The following is a 26024-nucleotide window of genomic DNA, read 5'->3' on the forward strand; positions in this document are numbered from 1 at the left end:
ATTGTAGTACTTTTTTATATCAGTCTTTTCGAGAAGCAATAGCCTATTGCTGTTTTTCCTTTGTCTCCCTCACATTTTCATCTGTTCTTACGAGTAGTAAACAAAACCATAGCCTATGATTTACTTAATGTTATACAAGACAGAATAGAATTGGACAGAATTGAGTTCAGATTTGAGTTCGGTATTTTGGGTCTGGCCCTCCTCAACAGTCCCAGTTTGTCATGTGGCCCCTTAGGGAAATTAGTTGCCCACCCCTGATCTATAGCAATGTCCTCTGCATCCCCTGTGAATGAGAAAGCTAGTGAATGGAGGAGACTGGGGAGTAGGTGGGATGCTTAGGACAGGTAAGCATGTGACACATAGGACAGGTAGAGTAGGGTTTGAGCTAACAATAAATAACTGACATTATATTTCATATTTTAACTTAGTGTAACAGTCGTCATGCCACACAATGTCGACCAGTCATAAAAACTAGGTTTAATTCAAGACTCTATTCCTCAGTAGTTCCATGTTGGTGGAATTAGTTGCCCAGTGCTCTCCGTTCCTGTGGTAGTTTTGGGTCGTTTAAGAGGGGTCTAAAGACATTTCTGTTCAACATACTTAGTTGTTTAAGCGCTTCTTATATGTTATGGTTTGTATAATATTGTTTTATTTTCATTAGGCTGTTGATTCATTTGACATTATTGTTTATTATTGATATTCTCCTTAATGTAGTCTTACCATGTCATTGTTTTTATATTATTGATTGAATGGACATTATTGTTTATTATTGCTTTTTCCCTCTTTTTCATTGCTTATTTATTAGGCTATTGATTGAATTGATATTGTTGTTTATTATTACTATTCTCCTTATTATAGTTTGACCAACATTCTAATCTGTTCCCTGTTCAATTTTAAATATTATGTTGTTTTGTATTTGTGTGTCGCTTTGGACAAAGGCGTCTGCCAAATCCATAACCATAACCATAACCATAACAATTACAGTGGAAAAATGAAAGGGGCTTCACAGTGTGCTCGTCGTCTGTCTTGTTTACCTCCTTGTGGATGACATAGACACATATTTTGCCACCTTGAATAACATTTCTGTAGGCTACATAGTTATATGTCAGTGTTGATTTGACGATATTCAGAACATTTTGTGACATGTTACATCATGTGTACAGGCCAAAGGTTTGCTATTATGCCAAACACGCAGATCAGTGTCATTGGTGTTTCATTAGATTTTGTTTTCTAATGCAATGCTTATTGTGTTTTGAACAAAGGGAAGTAAACATAGCATTTGTCTTAAGCACAGCGGTAACATTTTCCCTTAAACCCCCCATCCCCATCCCATCCTACCCAATCCCCAACACATGGATAACAGTTGACTAATTACCAAATGAAAAGTTATTTAAGTTTTCCATTCTTCCATTCTTTCTTAATCCTGATGACTTCACAAACCGTCTTCAGGCTTCAGAAGTGGTTGTAGGTGTATATTTATTTAATGACACCACTAAAATCAGCAGAATGAGGGATCAAATTATTAATAAGCTGCTTAGTAGTTACTAACTGTTTTCTCAGATGGCTCAATACACCTTTAACATGGGGCAGGTTTAGCCACATGTAGTTCTTTGAGTCAGGCACACTGCTAAGGTTTCAATTGACACCCATCCTGAACTTGTGTTGAATAGATGTTCTCTCTGCCTCATATTCCATTGGTGAAAGGTTAACTCGGTTAAAGGTTAAAAAACAGCTCATTTTCCCTACTCTACTCCATATGGCAGTTCTTTGGCAAACAACCCAACAAAATGTAAACAGAAACCTTATCAAACCATTTCTGTGATGTATGAGGCAATCAATGACTATTGAGTAGACTGCATTCTACACTTCTAATTCTAATTTTCAAATTGATGTTTCTAATCCATTAGTAAAGACCTTCTACTTTGGAGCAGCCCATGGTGATATGCCCGTGTGGATGTGCATCTATAGGCCATAACATAACCACATTTCCATAACAATGTGGTATTGATGTTGTTGGGTTCTGGGCATGACCTCAGTAAAATCTAAATTCAGCATGCTGGCGCTTGGAGACAAGTGAGACAGATGGCCAGTCAAAATCTGATTGGAATAATAATTTCTTAGTGGAGGTTAAAATGTCACACATTGTTGAAAGATGGTCTAAAAACAACAACCACAGCAACAAAATGAAAAAAGAAATCAGTATAAAAGTCATATAAGTATAAGTAATTAATAGTGTTTGCCAATGACTGAGTAAATTCTAAGTCTTATTTAGTCGACTTCATTTGATGTTAGACTGTTTTGTTTGCCTTAATTAAATCGTATCTAGAATAATTCTATTTAGCCTGCTGATCCACTGAATATGCTCTGTGTAGGCCTTGATATAGCTTACTCTGGACAGGATAAGGCCAGATCTGTTTCTGTCGCCTGCCATCTGTAGACCTATTACACAATCACATGTTCCTGGTATGTCTTCTATTGGCCACTAGATGTCAGCTCTCTAATGCTATTGATTTTCATCACATAGTCTCTGGCACTAGGCTTAGTCAGAATCAGATATGCTATTAAAACCTCTCTTTTTCACCATTTTACACATCACACATGCAATTAAAAAACACAAAGGACACAGGGTCTCAAAGGTATTTGTTCTTTATTAATGTTTTCAATAGATAACATTAAAATGAATCATACCCCCCTCCCTCACAATAAGACATCACTGTTCCTGGTTTTAACACTGACACTTCAACACGAGTACATAGGTACACAAACACAGTCACAATCCAGACCCAACTACTGTAGTCACTTCCAAAAATGCACATAAATTAAAAATTAAAACGCAAAGATATCTCTATATGTGCACAGCCAAGGTCCATCCCGCTCTACAAAATGGCACAGTAGCAAAGGAACAACCACCTCTACAAAAATTAACAATAAAATGCATCTATCACTGTGGAAGTGCTCTTTATTTTGGAAGTACCTATTCAATTTTTTTTTGTTTTCCTAAAGGAGAGCATTACCTATGTCTAGAAAATGACCAGTAAAAATAGCTCATCTCTGTAAAAATGCTCTAGCTGGATAGACCTTGGCTGTGAATGGCATCACAAACCTTTTGGTTTTTTTTTGCATTTTTTTCTTTAGTACAACAACCATAACACTGTTCTTTAATACAAGTTTGTACAGAGTCCCACTGGTGTCAGAGTAATGCCCTATGCACATATGCATCTTCTTCAGTATGTTTTGTGTTTTTTTCAATCTTTCCTTTACAGACGCTTGGCTTCTCATGCTGTGCAATACCTGAATTAACACAATCAAATCACAGTTTTGTGTGTGAGAATTTCAATGTTTTTCCCTCTTGAGTCACGTGAAAACATTAATGTTTCATGTCTCAGTAACAAATTGAAGGTGTCTAAATGGTAATAGACTAATATGTTTTTATTTTTTAAAAACCTGCCTACAGCGACAGGCATCATTAACCTGTTTGTTTGTTTTTTTCAGTGTGGAGCAAAATCCCTGTTCCCATTCCACCCCGCCCCATCAAAACCCTAAGATATCCCCCTCCCCCTGCCCGCCTTCATCCTGAGCGAGATATGAACCTAGATCCCAAATGTAAACATATCCTTTCCTGCTGTGAGTGGACTGAGAAAGGCACACATGATGAGTCACACAGCATTAAGCTACAGTACCTATGAGGGCAAATTTTGGTTATACAAACTTAATGGAACAAACTGTTGTCAGAAACATGCCTTTCATCTATGTATTTTGTATGTGTATGCTTTCAAAATACTCAAACAAATGTTAATGTACATTTACATATCACGATAGTCGTTTTGCCACCGACTTGGCATTTTAGGACACAGAAGTAAAGACACCTGATTGTGCCTGTGAGTTATGCTGAAGAGACCATATCAGAGATCCATGGGCCTAGAATTACAGTAGCTTCTATTAATTGAGTATTACGAGCTTAACACTACTCAAATCCCTATTGCAGTTATAACACATAGTGCATCCAATCAGACCAAAGATAGACACAGGTTTTATCCATTATGCTAATACGTTTATATGCCACCAGAGGAAGGATACATTTGCTCCAGTCAAGTATAGTGCAACAGCATGGGGTAAAGGCCCATAGCCCAGTTGTCAAACTATTTAGTGAAATCCAAACAAAAGAACCATTAGGGTGATAGTGGACACACAACAGAGAACCAGGAAGCAGTGGCCAACACTGGATAGTGCTTTAGACTCTAAGTGATAGTGCTTTAGACTCTAAGTGACTCAATACAACATGTGATGGTATGACATCATTAGTGCATCAGCAGTCTTCTTTGCAAACCATCTTCACCAATGCCAACCCTTTTCAAGCAACCAGTCAGGCATTTGCTTTGTTAATACCTTATGGGTTTCCCTGTGCTATTAGATAGTGGTCATGTCTAATAATACAGTAATTATTTAGATGTTTGGTGCTTTGATGATGGCAAAAAAGGGGAACTGTTGACAGTAATGGTGTATTGGCATTGAATAAATCAATGGTTATTGTTGATGAACTGGGCAGTATATTTTTGGTTCCAAATTCCATAGGGCAAAAGGCTTTAACTGGAAGAACTGACATCAATGTCATCAACTTCTTAAATGGCACAATAACTGAGGGGCAGCATTTCTCAATTAGGGAACGCTTCAAAATTATAAAAAAGACTTAATCATCCTCTAGTTTAATACTTTCATGCAATAGAAGGGACAGAAAAAACAGACAAAATGGCCACAAAAAATCAGACATACGTAATCCTGTCTGACTGAGTTAGAGAGAGGCACAGTGTAACCTCAAACTTTATACCCAGATTCAGGGCTCCCAATTTATAACAAGCACACACTGCTTCCATTGACTGAGCAGGCATGAAGGCTTGTGTATTAGTTTGATGGGACTGTGGGAAGGATTTGATGGTTGGTATGTGTCAGATACACAGTGTTCTGCTCATATACATTCTCATTGGATGTCCATTGAATCACAATTCAAAGAACCTGTGGCAAAAAGCACTGTACATTTGAGACAGCGAGAACAACAATACAGGTCATACATACACAATTGTATCATTCATAGCCAGTGATGTCACTCATATTCGCACATGTCCTGTCTGTTTCATTGCCTTGGATCCTAGGTTCATTGCTGGCATTGGAAACACTTAAAAAGTGCACAAAAGAGACCTATTGTATGGTCAAGAAACTATGACTTACATCATACCTAACTCTACACCATTTTTCACAAAGCCACTAACTAACTGAGGAGTACATGGGTTGTCTTGCAGTTAAAGCATGTTCTTGTCCATTCTATAATAGTTCATTGTTGACACAATTCTTGGGATCAGTATCTGAAACACAACTCCAGTTTCTTCCATTGTAACTTCACAACACTGTACAATACTAAGGACGTACAAGTATCACCACCATGGAGTACTCGCTGTGCATGAACTGCATCTACACCATATGCACATGCTTGTGCATTCAAATGCAAGGAACACACAATATAGGATTTAGTCATCACCAGATCAAATGACAAGGATATGACAATACACACAGTTACATCCTGTGTAGACTGATGACAAATGAACAGGGATATTAAACTATACAAAGAATCCCGGCTTTCTAGAACTTTAGAAATCTGACTGACTGACCATAGTACACATGTATCCTTAAAGCACAGTTGACTGGGCCATTATTAGGTTTGAAATTTCCTCCTATTGAAAATTATTCTCACAGCTTTTGGACTGATTTTTTTTTTGTTTCTTCTGAGAAGCTACAACAAGAGAAAAAGAGTTAACAATTACACTGAAAAAATATATGTATGTTTTATATCTTTGTATATATAGAGCTTAATCTTTTTTATACAGTGTGTATACATAGTGTATTTATGGCCATCTTGGCGGTATAAAGGCATCTGTAACAATCAAGACTCTATGCCATGGTCACGTGACCCAAGGGTAGCTGCTGAATGATAAAGAAAAAGGGCTAGTGGCACTTTGTGCGTGAGCAACGGAACTGAAGAATAAGGCTACAAGGGTATATACGCATCTGATATCAGCTTGCTTTTTAATGTCTCTGCCATGTCTGACAGATCCTGAACAAAATGTCGCTTCAAGAGGGATGGGAGTAGTAAGAATCTCAAGGAATGGTGTAATTTAACTCTTTAAATTTTGGGTGAGGCGGTCTTGGCAGCAAAGGTGAGCTTCAGGATGTTTGAAAGACTGTCAGGTTCTTTCTATCCAGGTTTCTACTGGGAAAACAACATTTTCTGACATTTTAACTGGGTCAAAGGTGAGCCCCTGCGGCACTAAAAATTGATTTTTGTTGAGGATGTATTTTTGTTTTCCAATTTTTGTTCTCCAGAAAGAACTGTAGATCTGCCAAGTGAGCCCCAGATAATCAAACACTATTTATACTTTTTCCCCATAGATTTTTTTTCTTTATTTAAATATCAGCAGGATTTTAAGACTACTCAGACCCAGTCATCACAAACACATAGACATTACAAAATATACAACGTCACAGTCAATTAGTTATTAAATATTAAATAAATAATAAATACATTTTGAAATATTCCCTTAGTTATGGGTGTCAGAAAGCAGAAACAATAAGATGAAAAAAAAAACTTTATAAAACTATCAAAATTTGTCTGTTAAAAATATTTGCACTTAAAAATGTTAAAAAACTATCTTCAAAGGAAAACAAGATATACAAAATAAGTATGCGTGGTTGGTCATTATATAGCTTCTTTTTAAATATTGATATCTTCCCATATTCCATGGCCTCAGGGAAAAAAAAACTATGGGCTGCATTGCGTTTTTAAATAGGAATTTTAAATAGGAAAAATGATACAAATAAAAAATAAATAGGCAACATTCAAATAAAATAGTAATAAAATAGAAATAAATTACAATATGATCCTTTTAGAGATCTTAAATAATTTATATACCAATAATAATTACACTATAAACTACGATGAAGTGCAGTTTTTAACGTTCATAAATAGCATTGATATGACTGAGTGGAACTAAAATTTATTTACAAGGTCTGCCTCCCACACTAGAGACAGCAGATGAAACATGTAATCTAGTGGCTGCAGCAAAACTCTTCATCTTTTAATCGTGGATGATAACCTGAAGGACAGAGGCTATGTGGGGTGCTGGAGTACCATATCTGACCCCACAGTAGGACAATAGGAAACTGATGTCAAAGGACTGGTAATGGAACTGCACCAGGAGATAACGTTCCTCCTCAGTGTCCAGGAAGGCAATCTTAAAGCAGTCGGAAGCCATAAGCTTTAGTGTGAACTCCTCTTCAGATTTCCCTCCAATGCATTTGTGAGGACTTTCTTTCTTTTACTTTTCTTTTCCTTCACAACCTGTCCTGCTCTCTCATGTGGTGAATAGGATTCCATACCATGACCAGGTCAAGCCATTCTATTGAGCAAAAGACTTTCCACCTCTGGAAGTGGATCTGCAGTTGCACAGCTATCCTTCTTCACGTACGTTTGCTATGTACACTGGTAGAGAAACTTGACAGTTTACTGCAAGCTGGTTGACTTTTCATGTAGTAGATACTTCCCTGATGCACGTTCGGATCACCGCACAAGATTTGATTTCATTGGCTGGTTCTTCCTCCTCCCCTTTCCGCCTCTCTGATGGCAGGTGCTGCTGACATCAAGTAACTCTTCCTCACTGCACACTTCCGCTCCTGATCTGGTGCCCACCATGTTTGGTGAACGAAGATGACAGGTATCGCTCATGATCATGGGTTTAAATAACAAACAAAAAAAAGAGAATTAAAAAAAGGAACGCTTGTAAAATAAAAAAGTACTCTACAGATATGCCATTGCGTGAACCAGACTGAAGAATTTTGTTCTGGGCTGCCCATGCTTCTCGGTCCATAGCCAGCAGCTTTTGTCAATTTTGGGCCTCGATCTCCCCATCGCCTGACATGCTGACTGTGTCACAGAACACTCCTTGGGATGACGGTTGGGGTTTAAGTCGGCCTTTGAAAAATAACCTGAATGCCCCCCATTTTTTCCTTTCTCCTTCAAACACATTTCACAACAGATCAGAACTCCAATTATTTATACTGTAGTTGCTCCTCTTCTTCTTCTTCTTCTTCCTCTCTTCTGGTCGTGCGTCGTGCCCCTCAGACCTTGATGCTTTTGACAGCCTGGTTGATGGTTTCCAACAGAGCCTTATTCTCTGGGTTCTGGTAGCAGTCCTTATTGGTGTACATGTCAGTCAGTGTGCTGACATAGCTGTCGAAGTTCTGCTCGGTGATGGGCTCACGCTGTGGTGCAGAATAAATAAACACAGTTATGCTAATGACCAACTGTGTGTGTGTGTGTGTGTGTGTGTGTGTGTGTGTGTGTGTGTGTTTTGAGTGTTAGTGGATAAATGCAAGGTGGCTAGCTGCACAAGATTGATTGGGTATGACTGTGCATGTGCCTATATGCTTGGGATTATGTTTTTTTGTGTGTAGACAGTATGTCTACAGGCTTTGGCGTGTGAGTGCTCGTGTGAAGTGAGGGATCTCACCATGTGGGGCAGGCGTATGTGGGCCAGGCTACGGATGAGGGCCTGGCTGAGGCCGGACAGCTCCATGAACAGAGCCTCATTCTGCTCCTCAATTAGCTTGTTCTCCTCCTCAATGTTCCTCAGGTTCTTCTCCATGGACGAGATCTGCATACAACACAGAACAAATATAACCCCTGTCCAAAAGACGTGGCAGATATGAAAAAAACTTCTATTTCACATTCAGCACGCATAAACACTCACACACACACACGTAAGCACACCTGTGTTTGGAGATTGACCATGTCTGACTCCATCTCATTGTTGGACTCACTGAGCTCATTGATCTCTTTGTTCAGCTGTTTGATATCTTCATCATTGTCAAGGACTACAGAAAGATGATGAAGAGGAAGACATCACAGTGTGAGCGCACTGACCACAACACTGAACGAAGAGAAGGACGGACAGACAAGAAGCAAACGAAAGGTAAAAACAGAACAAAAAAAACATCTCTCACCATCGCTAGCCCTGAACTTGGTGCTGAGGTAATCGTCCTCAGGCAGGCGGGTCTTCTTCTTGGTGAGGGAGGCTCTAGGACAACCAGAGAGACTGAGAGAGGAGGATAGAGAGAGAGAGAGAGAGAGAGGAAGGCAGTGATATTAAGAGAGTGAAGTGCACCAAGCGTTCCAACCCTGTGACCCACTTTTCTCTGTTCTGCTCTTCAAACAGTCCTTTAATCCTTCCAACACTAAGAAATTCAATTGATATTTCCTGCAGAGCCTCTGTATCATTAGGCAAAGTACCAGGTTGGATCTAGCTTTGCTCCCCTCAAACACCCAGACTACATACCAGAGTGTATAATACATATTTCATGACGAATGCATGTCTAAATTGTCAATAATTTCTAAGCTTACCACACTTTGCTTGATAGGTTTGCTGTGGGTACTGTATCTCCCTGCAGTATCTTAAGTGCTTTTACATGCTCAATGCCCCCAAGATGACTTATTACATCATACAGGAAGTATTATCCAATATAATTTTGTATCTGGATGTTGTTAAAAGTTGGATATCAATGACTGTATGCTACTCTACTGTATGTCTGTAGAATTGTTACCTGCGGTGGGTGAGAAAGCTGCCGTTGGCGTGGCCCGATCCATCACAGCCTGGCGTGGGACAGGTGGGGCCCTCGGTCTTGAAGGCCTTCCAGGAGAAGGGGGTGCCGTTGAGCAGGCCCTCCTTCTGCCGGCGCGCGGCCAGTGGGCAGCCGTAGGCACTGCGGTGGGTGGCGTACTTCCCACTGATGTGGCCCAGGCTGTCACAGCCAGGCACTGGGCATCTGAGGGTGGACAGGAAGTGAGGGTATAGGACAGAGAGAGGGAGAGAGAGAAAGAGAGAGAGAGAGAGGGAGCAATGGGTTTGGAAGTGGTTAGGATACACAAGGAGTACTATAAAAGACAAGCATCTGGTCAGAAGTATTACGTTGCCCTTTTGAGCATGCCTTTGCTGCCCTGTGCTCAGCTAATAAACACACACCACATGCTTACGGGAGTTTGGAAATCCAAGGCTGTTTTTGGATTCCAACCATATCGGAAAAAAATGACGCTAAATATAACTCAAAGGTCTTCCTACAAGCAAAGCAATATCTGACCAGGAGTTTCCACTTCTGTTTACTGCATTTCCAATACACAAATACACAACACAAACACACAACAGAAGTCCATGCACATTCACTGAAACCCTTGAGAATACTACTCTACGTGTTTGTGTCCCAAGTGACATTTAAGACAGAATTAGCATCCATTCCAGATGGCATCTGAAATGTTGTGCTCTTTGACATTCTCTAAGCTGCATTAGACTAAAATGAACTGCATAACATGACTGTTATGTGGGAAGGCTGTGTATGGGAATCATCTAGAAGGGGTTGAATCAAGGCATCTCTCTATCCTCTTCCTTGGACAGGAACAGGAATATTGAAATCCATTAACACCAAATCGATGCAATGTTCTTTACCGTATGGTACAATAAAGAAAAAATGCCGTGGTTTTCTACGTGGTACGAACTTTATGAGCTCGGAGTCCTCCTTGTCGTCCTTGGTAGGAGTCGTTTTTATTCCACTTTTCTTGGCACGAGGACAACCAGACAAACTGAAAATAGAAAGTATGAAGCTGATAAAACCGGGAGACAAAAACTGCAATGGAATTCTAGAGAGAGAGATAGTAGGAGTTTGTCAATTTATCTTTAAGCCTGAAATCATGAAGCCCGCGTTTAAAAAAAAAAAAAAAATGCCAGTGCTTCAGAATAGGGAACACTCTATCTGGAGTGGTTTACGATATCAAGCATGCACACCCATGGGGCTGGATGTGGACTAATCCATTCAGGTTGTTCCCTACTCTAAAGTGTCAACCGATAAAAGGAAATAAAATAAAATAAAGAACACTAAAGCAACCAATCAAATAGTATCAGTACATATGTGGGAGGCAGTGTGTGTATGGGGCCTATCTAAAGCTACCACTGTCTAACACTAATCTTCTCTGTCCGCTATGTGAACACGTGTGTGTGTGCGACTGTGAGCGTGCGTGTATGTGTGTGTACAGTCTGTGTGAGCAAGCTATTAAAGTCGACAAACAAAGAGTTGTACCTTCTGTGTGAGGCGTAGTTACCAGTGATATGACCAGAACCATCACATCCAGGAGTGGGGCACCTGAGACAACCAAATAACCCGGTCAGCACAGGCACTCTGATTACGGTGTCAAACTATCTGAATATCTTTTTTTTTATTATGCACTACAGTATTGTCTTTACATTAAAACCTGAAAACATTAGTAATAAAGTCAATGTTATCACTCATGCACATAATTATATCAACCCATGTTACATTCATAACATACATTCAAATACATTCATATCTGATAGTGTGATAGCCAGGAATGACTGTTTGGGGAGCATGGACTCATCAGTGAAGTGGTAGAGACAGAGAGGAACACTAGTGTGTGTGGATCTGGTGATAAACAGACGGTAGTGTGCAGTGTGAAGCTTTTGGGGGCTGTAGCGGCCCAGGGGGGAAGGAAGAAAGAGGAGAAAAGAGAGAGAGAGTGAGGAGAAGAGAAGAGAGCAGACATACTTGAGTTCAGGAGTGTGGGCTGCCATGAGGGACCGCAGACTCTTATCAGCAAGAGGACACCCAGACAGGCTACAGGGAAGAAAGTGAGGAGGGAAGAGGAAGACAAACACAGAAGGAGAAAAGATAGATAGATAGAGAGAGAGAGATGTAGAAGGCACATCAATTAGAGAACACACAGAAAGCAAGGAGGCAGCGAAAGAGAAAAAAACTCATGATTTCCCCAGTCAGATTTTTTTTTTTTTGTAATTTCAAGCAGCCAGAGAACAGGGACAGCCAGAAAAATTGAGCGTGTTTTAAACTGATTGGCTTTTGAAGTACTGTTGGCAAAGTCGCTTAACTGTCGTTTAATGACAACTCTCAAGAGCGCTCAACACTTAGTAATCGGACACTTCAAGAGAGATGAATTATTCAGGAAGGATCCAAATGCACCCTCAGCAGATTTGCCTGTCTAAAGTGTAGATGTTGCACAAAGCCAAGAGCTTAAGGAAAGATGAGTCTTCTCTCCACAATGCTCTATGATGACCCAGCTTTTCTGATTTCATACCTGCGATGTGATGCATAGTTTCCAGTGATGTGGCCGCTACCATCACATCCAGGGGTGGGGCACCTGCAAAGAGAATGGCCACAGAGACCTCAGATAAGACAGCAGCTAGTTTCCAATTCAATCACAGTCACAGAGCACACTTGATCGGAATGATAACACGCTGACAAAATGTCTTTGAGGCTACAAGAAAACGTTAGAATATCTGATGACACTATGAACAGAAGCAAGGAAGACAAAAGGCCCGTTTGATAAATGATTAGAAAATTATTCTCAATCAAAAAAAAAAAATACTACTTACGACAGCAGGTCCTTCTTGATGTCCTTGGGTGACTGGAACTTAACCTTGAAGCTGGGGGTCGTGACCTCTCCAGGGTATTTCCTGTCCTCCAAGCACTCCTGCATCATCTCACAGTCCTCGAGGTCGGACGAGGCAAAGGACTGTGCTGTGTGTTCCATCTGTGGAAAAAAAACCCCCAGACATGTTAGACCTCTCCCATTAAAATGCATGAGGCCAAACATACAGCGCACGGAAACTGCATAATATCTCTTCCCTCTGAGTCACTGGGAGAACTGTGTTTTCTAGCTACAGCTATTTTAAGGCACACCTCAGAAACCTACTCAGGTGTTTAAAAACAAACTCCTGTGGGCCAGTCCTGTGGCAGGACAATGGGCCTGCATTGCATAACCTTCATTGGGAGGACGGCAAGACAGAAAGGACAGAATTAATGAGGGGTAGAGAAGGAGGAGGTGGGAGGGGATGTGGGTGTGGGGGGAGGGGAGAGTAGGGTGGGTGGGGCTACACCCTCTGCACTGACCTCCTCCATCTCCTCCTCGCGCTGGCGGTTGGGCTTGGTGTAGTCCAGTGGGCCGTCCCACTCCTCCTGCTTGTAGGCGTGGACGGAGTGTGGCGAGGTCATGCCGCTGTGTCCGTAGTGGAGCGAGGACGAGGAGGAGGACGAGGGATCGGGCGAGCGGACACCGGGGCTGGCCCCCGACACGCTGCCCTCACGCTTCATGGGCTTCTTCATACTCAGGTCCAGAGTCCCATTCTCATCCACTTCAATCTCCATAGTCTGCAACACACACAGACACAGACACAGACACACACACACACACACACACACACACACACACACACACACACACACACACACACACACACACACACACACACACACACACACACACACACACACACACACACACACAGTGTTCACCCTTATTTATAGTACCACATAGAACCATTTTAAAAACAATCTATGTGAATATGCACACACACAAATAAACACACTGAAATTATGCACACAGATATAAATATGATGTGTAATGTATACTGTATATGTATCATACATTATGCATAACTGCACGTTTGAGATATTATGCAATATGCAGTTATTTTGATACAGTTTCATGTAACACATTATAGAACAGGACGCCTGATTTCAAAAATTTAACAGATGAGATTGTGAGGAAGATGGTCCCTGAGTGCAAGCATAACATGGCATCAAACTAGATTGCCAAAGAGGCAGAGTGGAGAGGAGAGGACAGGAGTGGAGAGGAGAGGAGAGGAGAGGAGAGGGAAGAGTGAGCTGGGCTCTGATCCTAGAACAGTCCCCTGGCTGATTAGTGCTGTGCCTCTGTGCCACGTTGCCCATTAATCTTCCCTTTTTATCCTCACAAAAAAAACATGTCAGGAAATCGAAAAATGATGAAGTAGTCACTTTCTGCGCTCAGGGAGAGGCTTTTAAAAAATCACAATATCGGAGGAAAGAGCATGTGCAATTACAGTACCACCCCCCACCCACACACACACCTCTTTCTTTTCCTATGGGGGATGGAGAAAGCGGGTGAGAGAGAGAGAAATAAAGAGACGGAAGAGGGGAGATAGAGGACAAATGAGGAGGACTGAGACCACTGAAAGAGAGAGAGAGAGAAGGGGACAATAAAAGGAGGGCCACTCCACCAGAGAATGAGAGCAGAAATGACAGCAAGTGTAAGTGAGAAATGACAGGCAGAGATAGAGAGAAAGAAAGAATGAATAAAAGACACAGATAGAGAATAGAAAAAAAGGCTGGAGAGGGGTGGGGTGGTGTGTGAGAGAGAGTGTGTGTCCTGACCTGCATTTATCATTCAGGAACTGTGACCGACCGTATCATCAGTCAGGCCCGTAGAAACTGAAACAGTGTAGTGACACAGCACAGAACACATGGCTCCAGAAGGCTAGAGACGTCTCTCTCTCTTTCTCTCTCTCTCTCTCTCTCTCAGTATGGGAGGAAAGGGATGAGAAGTAGAGGAGAGGTGATGCAATCCTACCTCAACATCACTTCACTCTTGCCACCCCTGCAAACTCATCCCACATTGATGAGCAATAGATACAGTTTTTTTTGTTCGTTTTTCCTGACAGCGCGCATCATCTAATCAATAAAACAAGGCAAATATTCAGTCTCACCCAACTTGGAGCAACTTTACAACTCTAGCTAGATATCCTCCTCCCTTTTTTTTTTTAACCGAGTCTGTTATGACAACTTCACCCGAGCTCCTGCCTGTTGTTTTAAGGGTTCTCTCAGCACCATCTTTGAAGTGTAACACCCCCCCCTCCCCCTCCCACCACCCCCACATCCATCCCCCCCCCCCAGTCCCACTCTCACTGCCTCCACTTGTTCACTCCCAAGCACAGCTGTGGTGTGTGAGGACAGACATCCATCAAGTTGCTCTCCAGGTGACGGTGTTCCATTGCTAGGGGGACAACCTCTCCATCTGCTCCTCCTTGTGTTGGTAAGGCCAGGGTTAGGAGCTGTTGCAATCTCCATCTTCCCCACGGGAAAAAAAAACAAAAAAAGACTTCCACGTGGGGATTCTACTGAACAGACCAGAGAGCGCTGTTCTCACTAGGATCGGAGTCAGAACCGTCAAACTGGAGATGACCTCTTTGTCTAATGCTACTTGTTAAAAGATCATTCACACAATTTTCCTGTTTTCGATGTTGTGTGATATCCTGCCTCTGTGTTACCAGTGAGAACACTGCCCTTGTGTGTGTGTGTGTGTGTGTGTGTGTGTGTGTGTGTGTGTTGAGAAGAGGGTGTGTGAGCGGCGCCTACCTTGTCCTGGGGCTTGGTGCTGAGGTTCTCGGGACGCTCCCAGCAGCGCGTGGACAGGTTGAGGATGGCGGTGGCGGCCATGTGCGCGGCCTCGGCGTCGTGGGAGTAGTCGTAGGCGGAGGGGACGCCCTTGACGAAGCCACCGTGCAGACCGTGGCTGGGAGAAGGGGCTCTGGGGAAGGAGAGTTTGGCTGCATGGAGAAACCACAGAGAGAAGAGGAGGGAGTAGAAGACAACGAGAAGGGGGGAGGTAAAGAGGACAGGGGGAGTGAGAGAGTGAACATGGGTAGGGGAGGGAGGGAGAGAGGGGGAAGAGAGAATGATCAAATTCCCGACAGATGAAGTCATTGTGATTCCTCATTGATGTGGTGTCAACGTCAACATGCTCCTGTGGTTTACTCTCAAAGGACAAAGACTTGTGAGTGGGCAAAGGAATAGATCAAGGCCTGATGATGTGTGCCTATTTATAAAAGCATCCCATCTGAAATTACACTGAAATTAGATCTTCAAAATCCAGGGCCTTGCTCGAAAATTGGATCGTGCTTGGCGAGTGTGTAGCTTGAAAGCTCAAGTGGGTGGGGTGAGTGAACATTTTTGAGTTTGAAAAAAAAAAACATGTTTGAGTTTGAAACATGAGTTTGTGTGTGTGTGTGTGTGTGTGTGTGTGTTTGTGTGAGTGAGCATGACTTAGAGTGTGTATGTGTGTGTGTGCTTGCGTAAGTGGAGCTCACATTTGAAGGCTTTGGGTGAGGTTTCGCTGGTATGCATCTTTGGAGCGAGCATGCGCCTGCCAAACACCTGGGCGTCGAAGCTTGCATAATCGAAGGACACCTTGGAGTACTTCTCCAGCTCCCTGGCCAGGTTGGCGCGCGGCGTGGTGGACACCACATTGGGTTTGTAGCTGCCATAGTGCGGAATCTCGAGCTGCTTCACAAAACACATGGGCCTGCAGGGAGAAAGAGAGGCACAGAAACAATGAGAGAGGAGAGAGAGAGAGAGAATAAGAAAGAAAGAAAGGGAAGAGATTGAGTGGTGAAAGGAGCAGAAGGAGAGAGGAACACAGAAAGGACAGAGAAGTTTTAAAAAAGACTGATAGAACATTAAAGGAGTCAGTATCTGTCTGGGAGGAATAAAACCACAATGGGGCTTAACGATGAAAAGTGAACAGGGCTTCTCTGGCACAGAGGAAGGGGCAAGAGAGGAAAAATGTCAATTGAGAGAATCTGAAACGGAGCCAGAAATTGCAAGAGGGCGAGAGCAATAGGTTAGAGAGAGAGAGAGAGAAAGAGAGGGAGAGAAAGAGGGTGAGTGAAAGAGATTTATAAAGAGAGGGCTACAGAGAGGCACTCTAGAGGGGAAGTGGACAAGGATTAAATGTGCTCTTATCAGCACAGGGCACATTTGCATAGTGTATAGCACAGGATCCACCGGATTAGAACCTGTGTCGCTTTCCTGGATAGCCGTCTGTGTCCCTCTCTCTCTCACACACACACACACATAAACACACACACAAACACACACAGCCCTCCACCGGGAGTAAATTTAAATGCAGGGGAGATGAGGGGTGAGGACAGGGTGGTGGGGGGGAGGCAACGAGCCATGGCCTTTCTAAGCTAGGCTAGGCCTGGCATGGACCCAAACAACAACAACAACAACACACACATAAACCAAAGCTCACTAACTCTCATCTGTACACAGCCAACTCCTTCACACCCAACCAAAGCGCTATAAACCCAATAAAAACAAACACCCCAGCCACTAAGACACTAATGGATCTTTACCTCCATGCCTTCTCCATGCCCCGCGCCTCCCCTCCGCACGCTCATTAGCCACGAGCAGAGCAGCGGAGCTGCATGTCACGTCTGCCTGAGTGGAGCAGAGCCGCTCTCTGGTGACTCTGCTTCAGTTTGTTTTAATAGGCTTCCGCGCCGCACTGACGCTCATTTGAATAATAATCATCATGACAATAATAACCATAATACCACCAAGTCGGCCTTGATTATGCTTTAATCTCTCATGCTTTGTTTGACCATAGCTCTGAATCCTAAAGGAGAGTGATGATTATTTATTTTATTCATTGATTTTAATTATTTTCTTTGGCCTATACTTGGTGTATAAGTCTCATAATTAGCAAATTGGATAGCTAGCATTGTGCTGGAGTCTGGACGTACATTACAATTCCTCAGCAGGAACGGGGTGAGCAGGCAGATTCACCAGGGTTCACCAATCAGGCTCTGTTAAGTGGAGGGTTTTTTGATTCTATTTTGTCTCATTAACAAGGACGGACAGTTGTGCTGACCAACCACTGGAGAGTGACACAAGTGCTGACAAATCACAGAGGCGGGCGGGAGCGGCAGGAAACGTCAGGACGAGCTAATCAGACGTGGGCGGCTGACAGTGGTGGAAAGGTCGCGTGGAGGAGAGAGAGGGTGGAGGGGGATTTGGGGGCAAATGGACATGCAGTAATTAAAGCCATCAGAGACTGTAGCAACTCTCTCTCTATCTCTCTCTCTCACACACACACACACACACACAGACACACATACACACACACACTATTTCTTTCTCTCTCTTACTCTCTCTCTGTCACTCTCATACACTCTCTCTCTCTCTCTCTCTCTGTCACTCTCACACACACACAAAATGACAACATGAGTACTCAAAGAGGCACGCACACGCTTTTGCATCCCAATGTCTTTGTGGATACCTCTGACGGCTATTAGGGTATTAGGCACACTCAGACACACACACACACACACACACACACCTGAGTACGCGGTCAGAGTTGGGGCTTCCATTGGGATGGTCGCTCATAGGCTGGGCAAGATGCTTGTCGTGGCTCTTGTTCAGCTTCTCGGCTGCGGCGATGGGGCAACCTGACAAGCTAGAACAGACGGTGGGGGGGGGGGGTAGTGAGGTAGGAGGGGGAGAGGAAGTGAGAGGGTGCTGCTGGGTTTGTGATGGCCAAACAGATCTGCAGCTGAGGCTACTTGTTAAAAAGCTGCCCGTGCACAGATCTCTGGCACTAAAAGGACATTAAAGGTCAAACGTAAAGGTGTCAGGAGGTAATAAGCACAGACTCATGTGCGCATGTGCACACACACGCACGCACGCACACACACACACACACACACACACACACACCACACACACGCACACACACACACACGCACACACACATTATTACAAACACACACACACTGTTACACACAGTATTACGCATAAATGTTCACACCTTGTCATAGACTCTACATGTTTACGTTCACACATAGTGACACATGACCACAGGCGCAAAACACACACACACAAACACACACACACACACACATGTACATAGTGGTGTGCTACCTGCGGTGGGTGTTGCGGTTGCTGTTGACATGACCCTGTCCTGTGCAGCCAGGTGTGGGGCACTTCAGCACATTCTCATGCATGGCCAGGACTAGAGAGAACCACACACACACATACACACACACACACACACACACACACACACACACACACACACACACACACACACACACACACACACACACACACACACACACACACACACACACACACACACACAGAACACAAAACACACCGACAACAACACAGGCATCAGTGATCGACAGCCATAAACACCGGGCAGTGTGTACGTTTTTACTGTTGCCATAAACCACATTACACCCGTAGTGTTGCATGTATTCTTACTCTCCGTGTGACTGGGGATATTTACTGTCTGGCATTAAAAGTGGTTGTATAGAACGCCACATGCACTCATAGTGTCGGTGCTATAGGATGCGTGTGGGAGTGGACAAGGGATTGCGAGGGACAGGGAGGGCGTGGTAAGTGCTCAGGCGAAGCGTGAGGGTGCTGTAACTCACTCTCAGGTGGGATCCGGTCCTTGTGGGGGCAGCCGGAGAGGCTGCGGTGATGGGGGTAGAGGCCAGTCACGTGGCCCGTCCCATCGCAGCCCGGGGTGGGGCATTTGATCTCTCGCTTCTCTGGTCTGGGGGTATCTGTGAAGAAAGGGAAGGAAAGGGAAGGAAGGAAGGAGGCGAGGCAGAGAAGGAGAAGGGGAGAGAATGCACTCGGGGTCAAAACAGGGTCAATCACAACATGCACACACACACACACACACACACACACACACACACAGACACACACACACAACCACAAAAACAAATGCACACAGTGAAACGGCTGTGAGACAAAGGCCCACTCTGAGGAGCTCCAGTGTAATGTCTTTTTATGCTTGCATATGTATGGCGGGGGGTAATAATCTGTGCAGATTTATGGGAGCAATCAAGGCTATTACACGTCATTACCCATGGTGAGTTTAATATGGAATTATGATTATTGGTGAGGAGCCCCTGGCCACACGGGGACTTATTGGACCTTATTCTGAAAAATGGGGCTCATTATCAGACTCTACCACTAGCGACTTTCATTTACTCAAAAGAGAGAGGAAGAAAGAGAGGAGCAGAGAGAGAGAGAGAGAGAGGAAGAGAGAGAGATGTTATGGCCCTGGCTGTAGCGCTCCACTGGCCCCTAAATTGAATGTTAAAATGTTAACGAGACATGCACCTTCTAATTAAAACTGGACAGAGTGGAGCATGTGTGGGGTATGGGGGTGTAGGGGTGGGTTGGGAGTATGTGTGAGTGTGTGTGTGTGTGTGTGTGTGGACCCCATACTGAGCTTGCTCAGTGACAAGAGCAGCAGAATGACTGGGCGCTGTGCCAACACCAAGCCGAACAACACACAAACAAAAACCAATAAACGAATAAACAAACACCAAACCAATCTAATTACGGGCACCCCCCACCCCCTCTCCCCCTTTTGCTCCCTCTCTCTCTTCGCTTTGCTCTCATCTCCTCTCCTCCAACCACCCCTACCTTCCTCTCTCTCTCTCTGCCTAAGTACTTCCTGCAGTAATTACAGACTGTGTCATCCGTTTATCTTAGGGAAAGCAATTCATTGCTTCTCATTTATACTCACTAGTTTAGCAACGCACAAGAAAGTGTCTTTGCCTTACTGATGCTAAGCGTAGTTACTATGGCAGCCATTTATATGGTCTTGATTGGACTCTGTTTCTCTCCCTCATATACACATATTACATATCACACACTGATAGTCATTTACAGCCGTTAGAATGTTATAAATGCCCACCCACACAAGGAGGATGGAGAGGGCACTTCTGTGTTACTTATGGTAATTCCCCTACCCCCTCAAATTAATTGGAATTTATGCCACAAAAAGGTCTTTAAGGCTCCAGTCTGCCCTGTATGTGTGTCTGTGTTACCTTTGCTGTAGTAGCTCTTGCGCAGGCCGTCCAGGTGCTTAGGGCTGGGCCTCTCGTCGAAGGTGAAGTAACGGTGGTGCTGCTGCTGCTCTGGCAGGTGGGCCCCCAGTGGGCCCCGGGGCCCCCTCACCTGCTTGGCCTTCAGGGCGATGGCCTGCTCCAGGAGGCCCAGGTTGCCGCGCGTCATGTCGTACATCTCCGACTCGGTGTCGGTGATGGCCGAGCGATGCGATAGGCTGTCGTCGTCCTCGCCTTCGTCATCACCGTCCTCGTCTCTCTCCGAGCCCTCCGAGCGCACCTCAATGACCACAGGTGACGAGCCTGCTTTGCGAAGGATGGGCACGTGCAGCGGGGAGGCACCGTGGGTAATGTAGTTCTCCCGCTCCTCCAGATCCCCGTGGCCGTTGCTGCGGCTTTCCGGGGTGCCGTGTGCCGTCATGGCAATGTGGGTGCTGGTGATGATGTTGGGGCGCCCGTGGGTGATGAACTCTCCTCGCTCCACTAGTTCACCACAGTCTTCTTCTTCATCCTCTTCATCCTCATAATCGTCTTCCACCTCCTCTCTCGGCTGGTTTGGCTCCGGTCCGGTCACCTCTCCCTCCTCCAGCTCCTCTTCCTCCTCCTCTTCCTCCTGCTTCTGCTGATCCTCGGGGTGTTGGTGCAGCTCCTCGCTGAAGTACTGGTGGTCCGACTCTTTCGGCCTCTCTCCTGCCTCCGCTGGCTCCTCTTCATCCGCCTCGTCCTCCTCTTCCTCAGCCTGCTCTTTGCCGCCTTCCTCCTCACTGACCGGCCGAGAGATCACACTGCTCACTTCCTCTGTTCCATTCTCACTGCCTCGCGTCTCAACTCTCTTTACCTCCTCCTCTTCCTCCTCCTCCTCCTCTTCCTCGTCCTCTTCCTCCGTGGCTGAGTGCTCAGAGCCTCCCTGGCCGTTCCTCTCCGCCTCCGAGACGAGCGGAGGACTGGGCGGCCTCTCGGTCACCTGGCTTAGGTTGAGCAGAGAACTGGCTGCCATCTGCTGGTATCTGGAGTAGTCCTCGCCTTTGGGCTTCTGTGTGCTCGACGACTCAATGATCACACACTCCTCTGAAAGAGCCAGTCAGAAGCGGTCAGTTAGAATACTGTTTATACTTCTTTATACTATCACAACTTCTTCACACTATAATGCTACTATTTTATATTGATTTAATCACCGCCATTTGGATTCATTTTGACAGTGATACCTTGAAAATGCATTAATGAAAGAAATGTTTTTTTATTGTAGGGTATTGTTGGTTGATTGGTTGTTTTGTACTTATGTGAACTCTATTGTGAAGAAAGACATCTAAAGCAACTTAACTAAACCAGCTATCATGACCTGTCTTTGAACTGAGCTACTGACATGCTTGAGTTCTCATACCTTCATCAGCCTCCTCTTCCTCGTGCCTCTGTTCCGGCTGTTGTGGCTCCTCCTCCTCGCCCTCTGGTTCCTCCTCCATTTCCTGAGACTGTTCCTGCTGCTGTGGCTGCTGCTGCTGCTGCTGCTGTTGCTGGGACTCTGTGACCTCCTGCTCTCCCTCCTCTCTCTCCTCTTCTTCCTCATCCTCTTCCTCCTTCGGCTCTACGTCCTCGCCGCTCCCGTCGCTGTCCGCGCTGTAGCCCTCGTCCATGGCCATCTTGAGGGGGTGGGACTTCCTCTTGGAGGCGGGCTGCTCCTGCTCGAGCTCTGCCTCCTGAAGACGGCGCTTCCGGGCCAAGGGGCAGCTGAGTGCACTGAGGAGGAGAGAGAGGGATGAATAGAAGAGAAGAGAGAGGGAAGGAGGGAGAGAGGGGTGAAAAGAGAAGGAGACGGATGGAAGGAAGTGGGGGATCAAAAGAGGAGAGAGAGGGAGAGGTGGGAGAAGAGATGAAGGGAAACAAGAAGAAATGAGGAGAGGAAGAATAGAAGGGGTAGTGGGTGGCAGGAAGACAAGACAGAAACACATAAAAACTATTTACAAAGATAAATTGACAACACAATGTTCCATATACTCACATGATACAATACTCACACAGGTAGACACACACACACGCACACACACACACACACACACACACACACACACAGAGTGAATTCAAATGCAAATCAACTGAAAAAACAATCCATGCTGGTGTCAACAACATGCCAGAGTTGATGAGCAATGAAGCGATGCCAAGTGAGGATCTGTAGGGGGCGCCGTATTCAACTCAAACACATCATCATCATCATAACCACTCTGTTTCACCACAGTGCTTTGATTAACACACAGAAAGGGGGAGAGCTGTGCAGTGATGGAGAGAATTCAATAAAGCCCTCACCTGGAAACGAGGGGAGCGACAGAGGAAGAGAGGGGAAGGAGGGAGGGGAGGGGAGCAATCTATAAACACAGAGCGTCTAAATTGAGCCCCTGAATGACTACACATGTAAATAAACAAGATTGCAATATTGGGCCAATAAGCCAGAGACACGACTGAGTGCCTTGCGATGGCTGAAAGAATGATACAGAGACAAAGAAAGAAAGAAAGAAAGAAAGAAAGAAAGAAGGAAGGAAAGAAAGAAAGAAAGAAAGAAAGAAAAACTGAAACAAAAAGAAACAAAGATAGAGGAACGATGAGAGAGTCACGTCTATTCTACAAAGGGAAGGACAAAGGAAGGGGTGGTTGTCTAAGAGAACCCGGGTTTCTAGAATATTCCATACCTTCTGTGTCGGGCATATTTCCCACTGATATGGCCAGAGCCATTGCATCCTGGGGTGGGACAGCTGAGTGGAGAATGGGTTCAGATTAGTTGTGTTTGTGCTCACAGCCATGCTGATGAAAATGTTATGTTGAAAATGGGATCATCCTGCCTCTCCTGCCTAAGCCCTCTCTTGTTATACACTGGCCAGTGTCACACATCACTACATCATAGTGTAATGAATGCATCCCATAATTCCATTTTCCCAGAATCCTCTCCTCCTCTACGTAGCCTGTGGAGCTGCTGTGCCTTCATCTCTGTCCGCTTCCCTTCATTTCATTTTCCATTACCCTCTTCAAGCAATCCCCTTCATTAGGCCAATCGCCTTTATTATGCCGCTCATTTATTCAAATGTGGCATTTGCATATTTAATGAAAAGCACCCCTCCCAGCACCGCTCACCTCCAGTGCTGCGTACCGACACTGATCTAGGGTCTGTGCGCTCTGGGAGCTGATGTGTGACCAGCACTGGTTATGAGGAATGGGTTGGTTAAGAGATGGATTGCGTCATATTTTCTGGATCTGTCAGGGTTGTGTGTGTGTGCGCGTGTGTGTGTGTGTGTGTGTGTGTGTGTGTGTGTGTGTATGTGTGATGCATGTCGGTGGGTGTGTGTGTGTCTATGTGTGTGGGTGTGTGTGTGTCTATGTGAGTGTGGCACATGTGGTTCTGTTTTTTTCTCTGATTCAATCTCTGTCTCCATCGCTCTCTCAATTTGTGATCCATCTCTCTGTCTTTGATTATTTATTTATTTTTTTGAAAATAAAGTAATACATTATTACTATTCACATTGATGGCAGGACTAAGAAGCAGAACCAGAGCAGTTAAGGGATAACAGTAAAGTGGATGCTTTTATTCATGCCCCGACCGCTGCATGAAAACCTCTGCTCCTTCCTGGCCTATCTGGAGCCTTTAGATACAGGAGGCCATTTATATCCATCAGCGTTGATGACCGTGAGCTATCCCCTGACCCTGACGGCCCTCGTGTTTTCACTGCCCCCACTATCACCCCCCCCACACACACACACACACTACACTGTTCGATATGCCTGTAAATTGTGCCCCTCGTAAACTTCATGGCACACTTGACCGTGAAATGGGACGGTGAAGTGCTCTCTCTCTCTCTCTTTTTCTCTCTCTCCACTTCCGAACGAAAGCAAAGAGGATGCATCCATCAGTCAATTCTGGGGGAACTCAGTGATGGCCTCTTGTTGCAGCGAAGGGGTCTGTGTGTGTGTGTGTGTGTGTGTGTGTGTGTGTGTGTGTGTGTGTGTGTGTGTGTGTGTGTGTGTGTGTGTGCGCGCGTGTGTGTGTATGAGGGGACCTATTCTGAGGATGTAGTAGTGGTGAAAGCGGTGCCAACCTTCCCCTCCCTGTGACTGCTCTATCCATCACAGGCCTTCTCCTGCCTCTGAGTCCCACCTCAAACTTTTCTAGATTGTTCTCCAGTGGCAGCTGACTCAGGGATACCTCTGGCCCTGACGTGATGCTGCTGACTGGATTGCTGTCCAGCCACTGAGTCTGCATCTACCTAGCCAGCATCTTCTAATCTGCCACAACCTTGCTTTTGACAGGAGTATGTTAGTACTGTTGCCATGTATGTAGTTCATGCATAGCAAAATGGATAACCATGGAGTCAGAAAATTAACTGAAAGCACAGGTGATCACATTTTAGTGTGAGGTATCAGAAAAGATAATGAGCGCTCTTACCTGAGGTCTTGTCCTACTACATCTACAGCAGCTACATGGAGGGGAAAAAGAAAAAGGCAATTGTGTGAAAAAAAGGGCAACTCTAGAGACAAAAGAGAGAGAGAGAATACAGGGGGAAATAAAGTATGAGCGAGGGAGGGAGCGAGAGAGAGAGAGAGAGGCAGAAAGAGAGAGAGAGAATACAGGGGGAAATGAAGTATGAGCGAGGGAGCGAGAGAGAGAGAGAGAGGGAGAAAGAGAGAGAGAGAATACAGGGGGAAATGAAGTATGAGCGAGGGAGGGAGCGAGAGAGAGAGAGAGAGGGAGAAAGAGAGAGAGAGAGAGAATAGAGGGGGGAAAATGAGGTGTGAAAAAGGCAAGTAAAGCAACAAACACCTACAAAAGAGAAACTGTGATCAATAAGTCAAAATGCCTACAACTCCCATGGGGCTGTGCTGTGTGAAACATGCATGAGTGCATTATGCAGTCGGAAAAATAAACACCCAAGCAAATGCATGCTACCCTCGCCACGAACACCTGAATCAGCCGAATCACTCCCTCTGACGAGGGGGAAAAATGGCCATTATTATATGCATACTTCAGCATAAATGAGTGATTAATCATAGCAGTTTACTTTGGTGTAATTGAGAAAGTAACATTAAAAATGCAGAACTGCAAACATCAGTTGAAAAATAATGTTTCATAATCAATTTGTTTTCTCCCCCAGTTATTTCTTAAAAGGACTAACTGTGTGTGTGTGTCTGTGTATGTGTGAGTGTGTGTGTGTGTGTGCGCATGTGTGTGTGTGTGTGTGTGTGTGTGTGTGTGTGTGTGTGTGTGTGTGTGTGTGTGTGTGCTGATAAACCTACAGCCTGAGTTCTGTGATTAAGAGTCTGAGTTAACATCAGTAATACAGTATGTTTACTGACCATACTGCAGAAGCAATGAATGAAAATGAGGCAGGAACAACAGAAAAACAACACAGAACAGGTTGTCATCTGATTTCTCTCTCTTTCTCTCTCTCT

At 44.6% G+C, this 26024-nt stretch overlaps 1 protein-coding gene across 1 annotated transcript in view; it reads right to left on the reverse strand.

Moving 5' to 3' along the window:
• Positions 1-7019: 7019 nt before the first annotated feature.
• myt1b (myelin transcription factor 1b) overlaps positions 7020-26024 on the reverse strand; it is a 24343-nt gene continuing 5338 nt past the window's right edge. The window contains exons 3-22 of the mRNA XM_076276877.1: positions 25021-25051; positions 23276-23338; positions 21979-22331; positions 20580-21665; positions 19161-19295; positions 18643-18733; positions 18062-18178; positions 16026-16240; positions 15295-15485; positions 13012-13269; positions 12495-12652; positions 12197-12259; positions 11653-11721; positions 11170-11232; positions 10592-10675; positions 9646-9867; positions 9049-9140; positions 8816-8919; positions 8556-8699; positions 7020-8307 (exon numbers count right to left, since the gene is read on the reverse strand). Coding sequence (XP_076132992.1) covers positions 8164-8307; positions 8556-8699; positions 8816-8919; positions 9049-9140; positions 9646-9867; positions 10592-10675; positions 11170-11232; positions 11653-11721; positions 12197-12259; positions 12495-12652; positions 13012-13269; positions 15295-15485; positions 16026-16240; positions 18062-18178; positions 18643-18733; positions 19161-19295; positions 20580-21665; positions 21979-22331; positions 23276-23338; positions 25021-25051 — 3683 coding nt within the window. The 3' untranslated portion in view covers positions 7020-8163. The remainder of the gene's footprint in view (positions 8308-8555; positions 8700-8815; positions 8920-9048; positions 9141-9645; positions 9868-10591; positions 10676-11169; positions 11233-11652; positions 11722-12196; positions 12260-12494; positions 12653-13011; positions 13270-15294; positions 15486-16025; positions 16241-18061; positions 18179-18642; positions 18734-19160; positions 19296-20579; positions 21666-21978; positions 22332-23275; positions 23339-25020; positions 25052-26024) is intronic.

Source organism: Alosa pseudoharengus, unplaced genomic scaffold (genome assembly GCF_046254945.1).
Source record: "Alosa pseudoharengus isolate Yale_2024_CS ecotype anadromous, Long Island Sound unplaced genomic scaffold, YU_APseudo_1.1 YU_APseudo_1.1_scf_9, whole genome shotgun sequence".
NCBI classification, from domain to species: Eukaryota; Metazoa; Chordata; class Actinopteri; order Clupeiformes; family Clupeidae; genus Alosa; species Alosa pseudoharengus.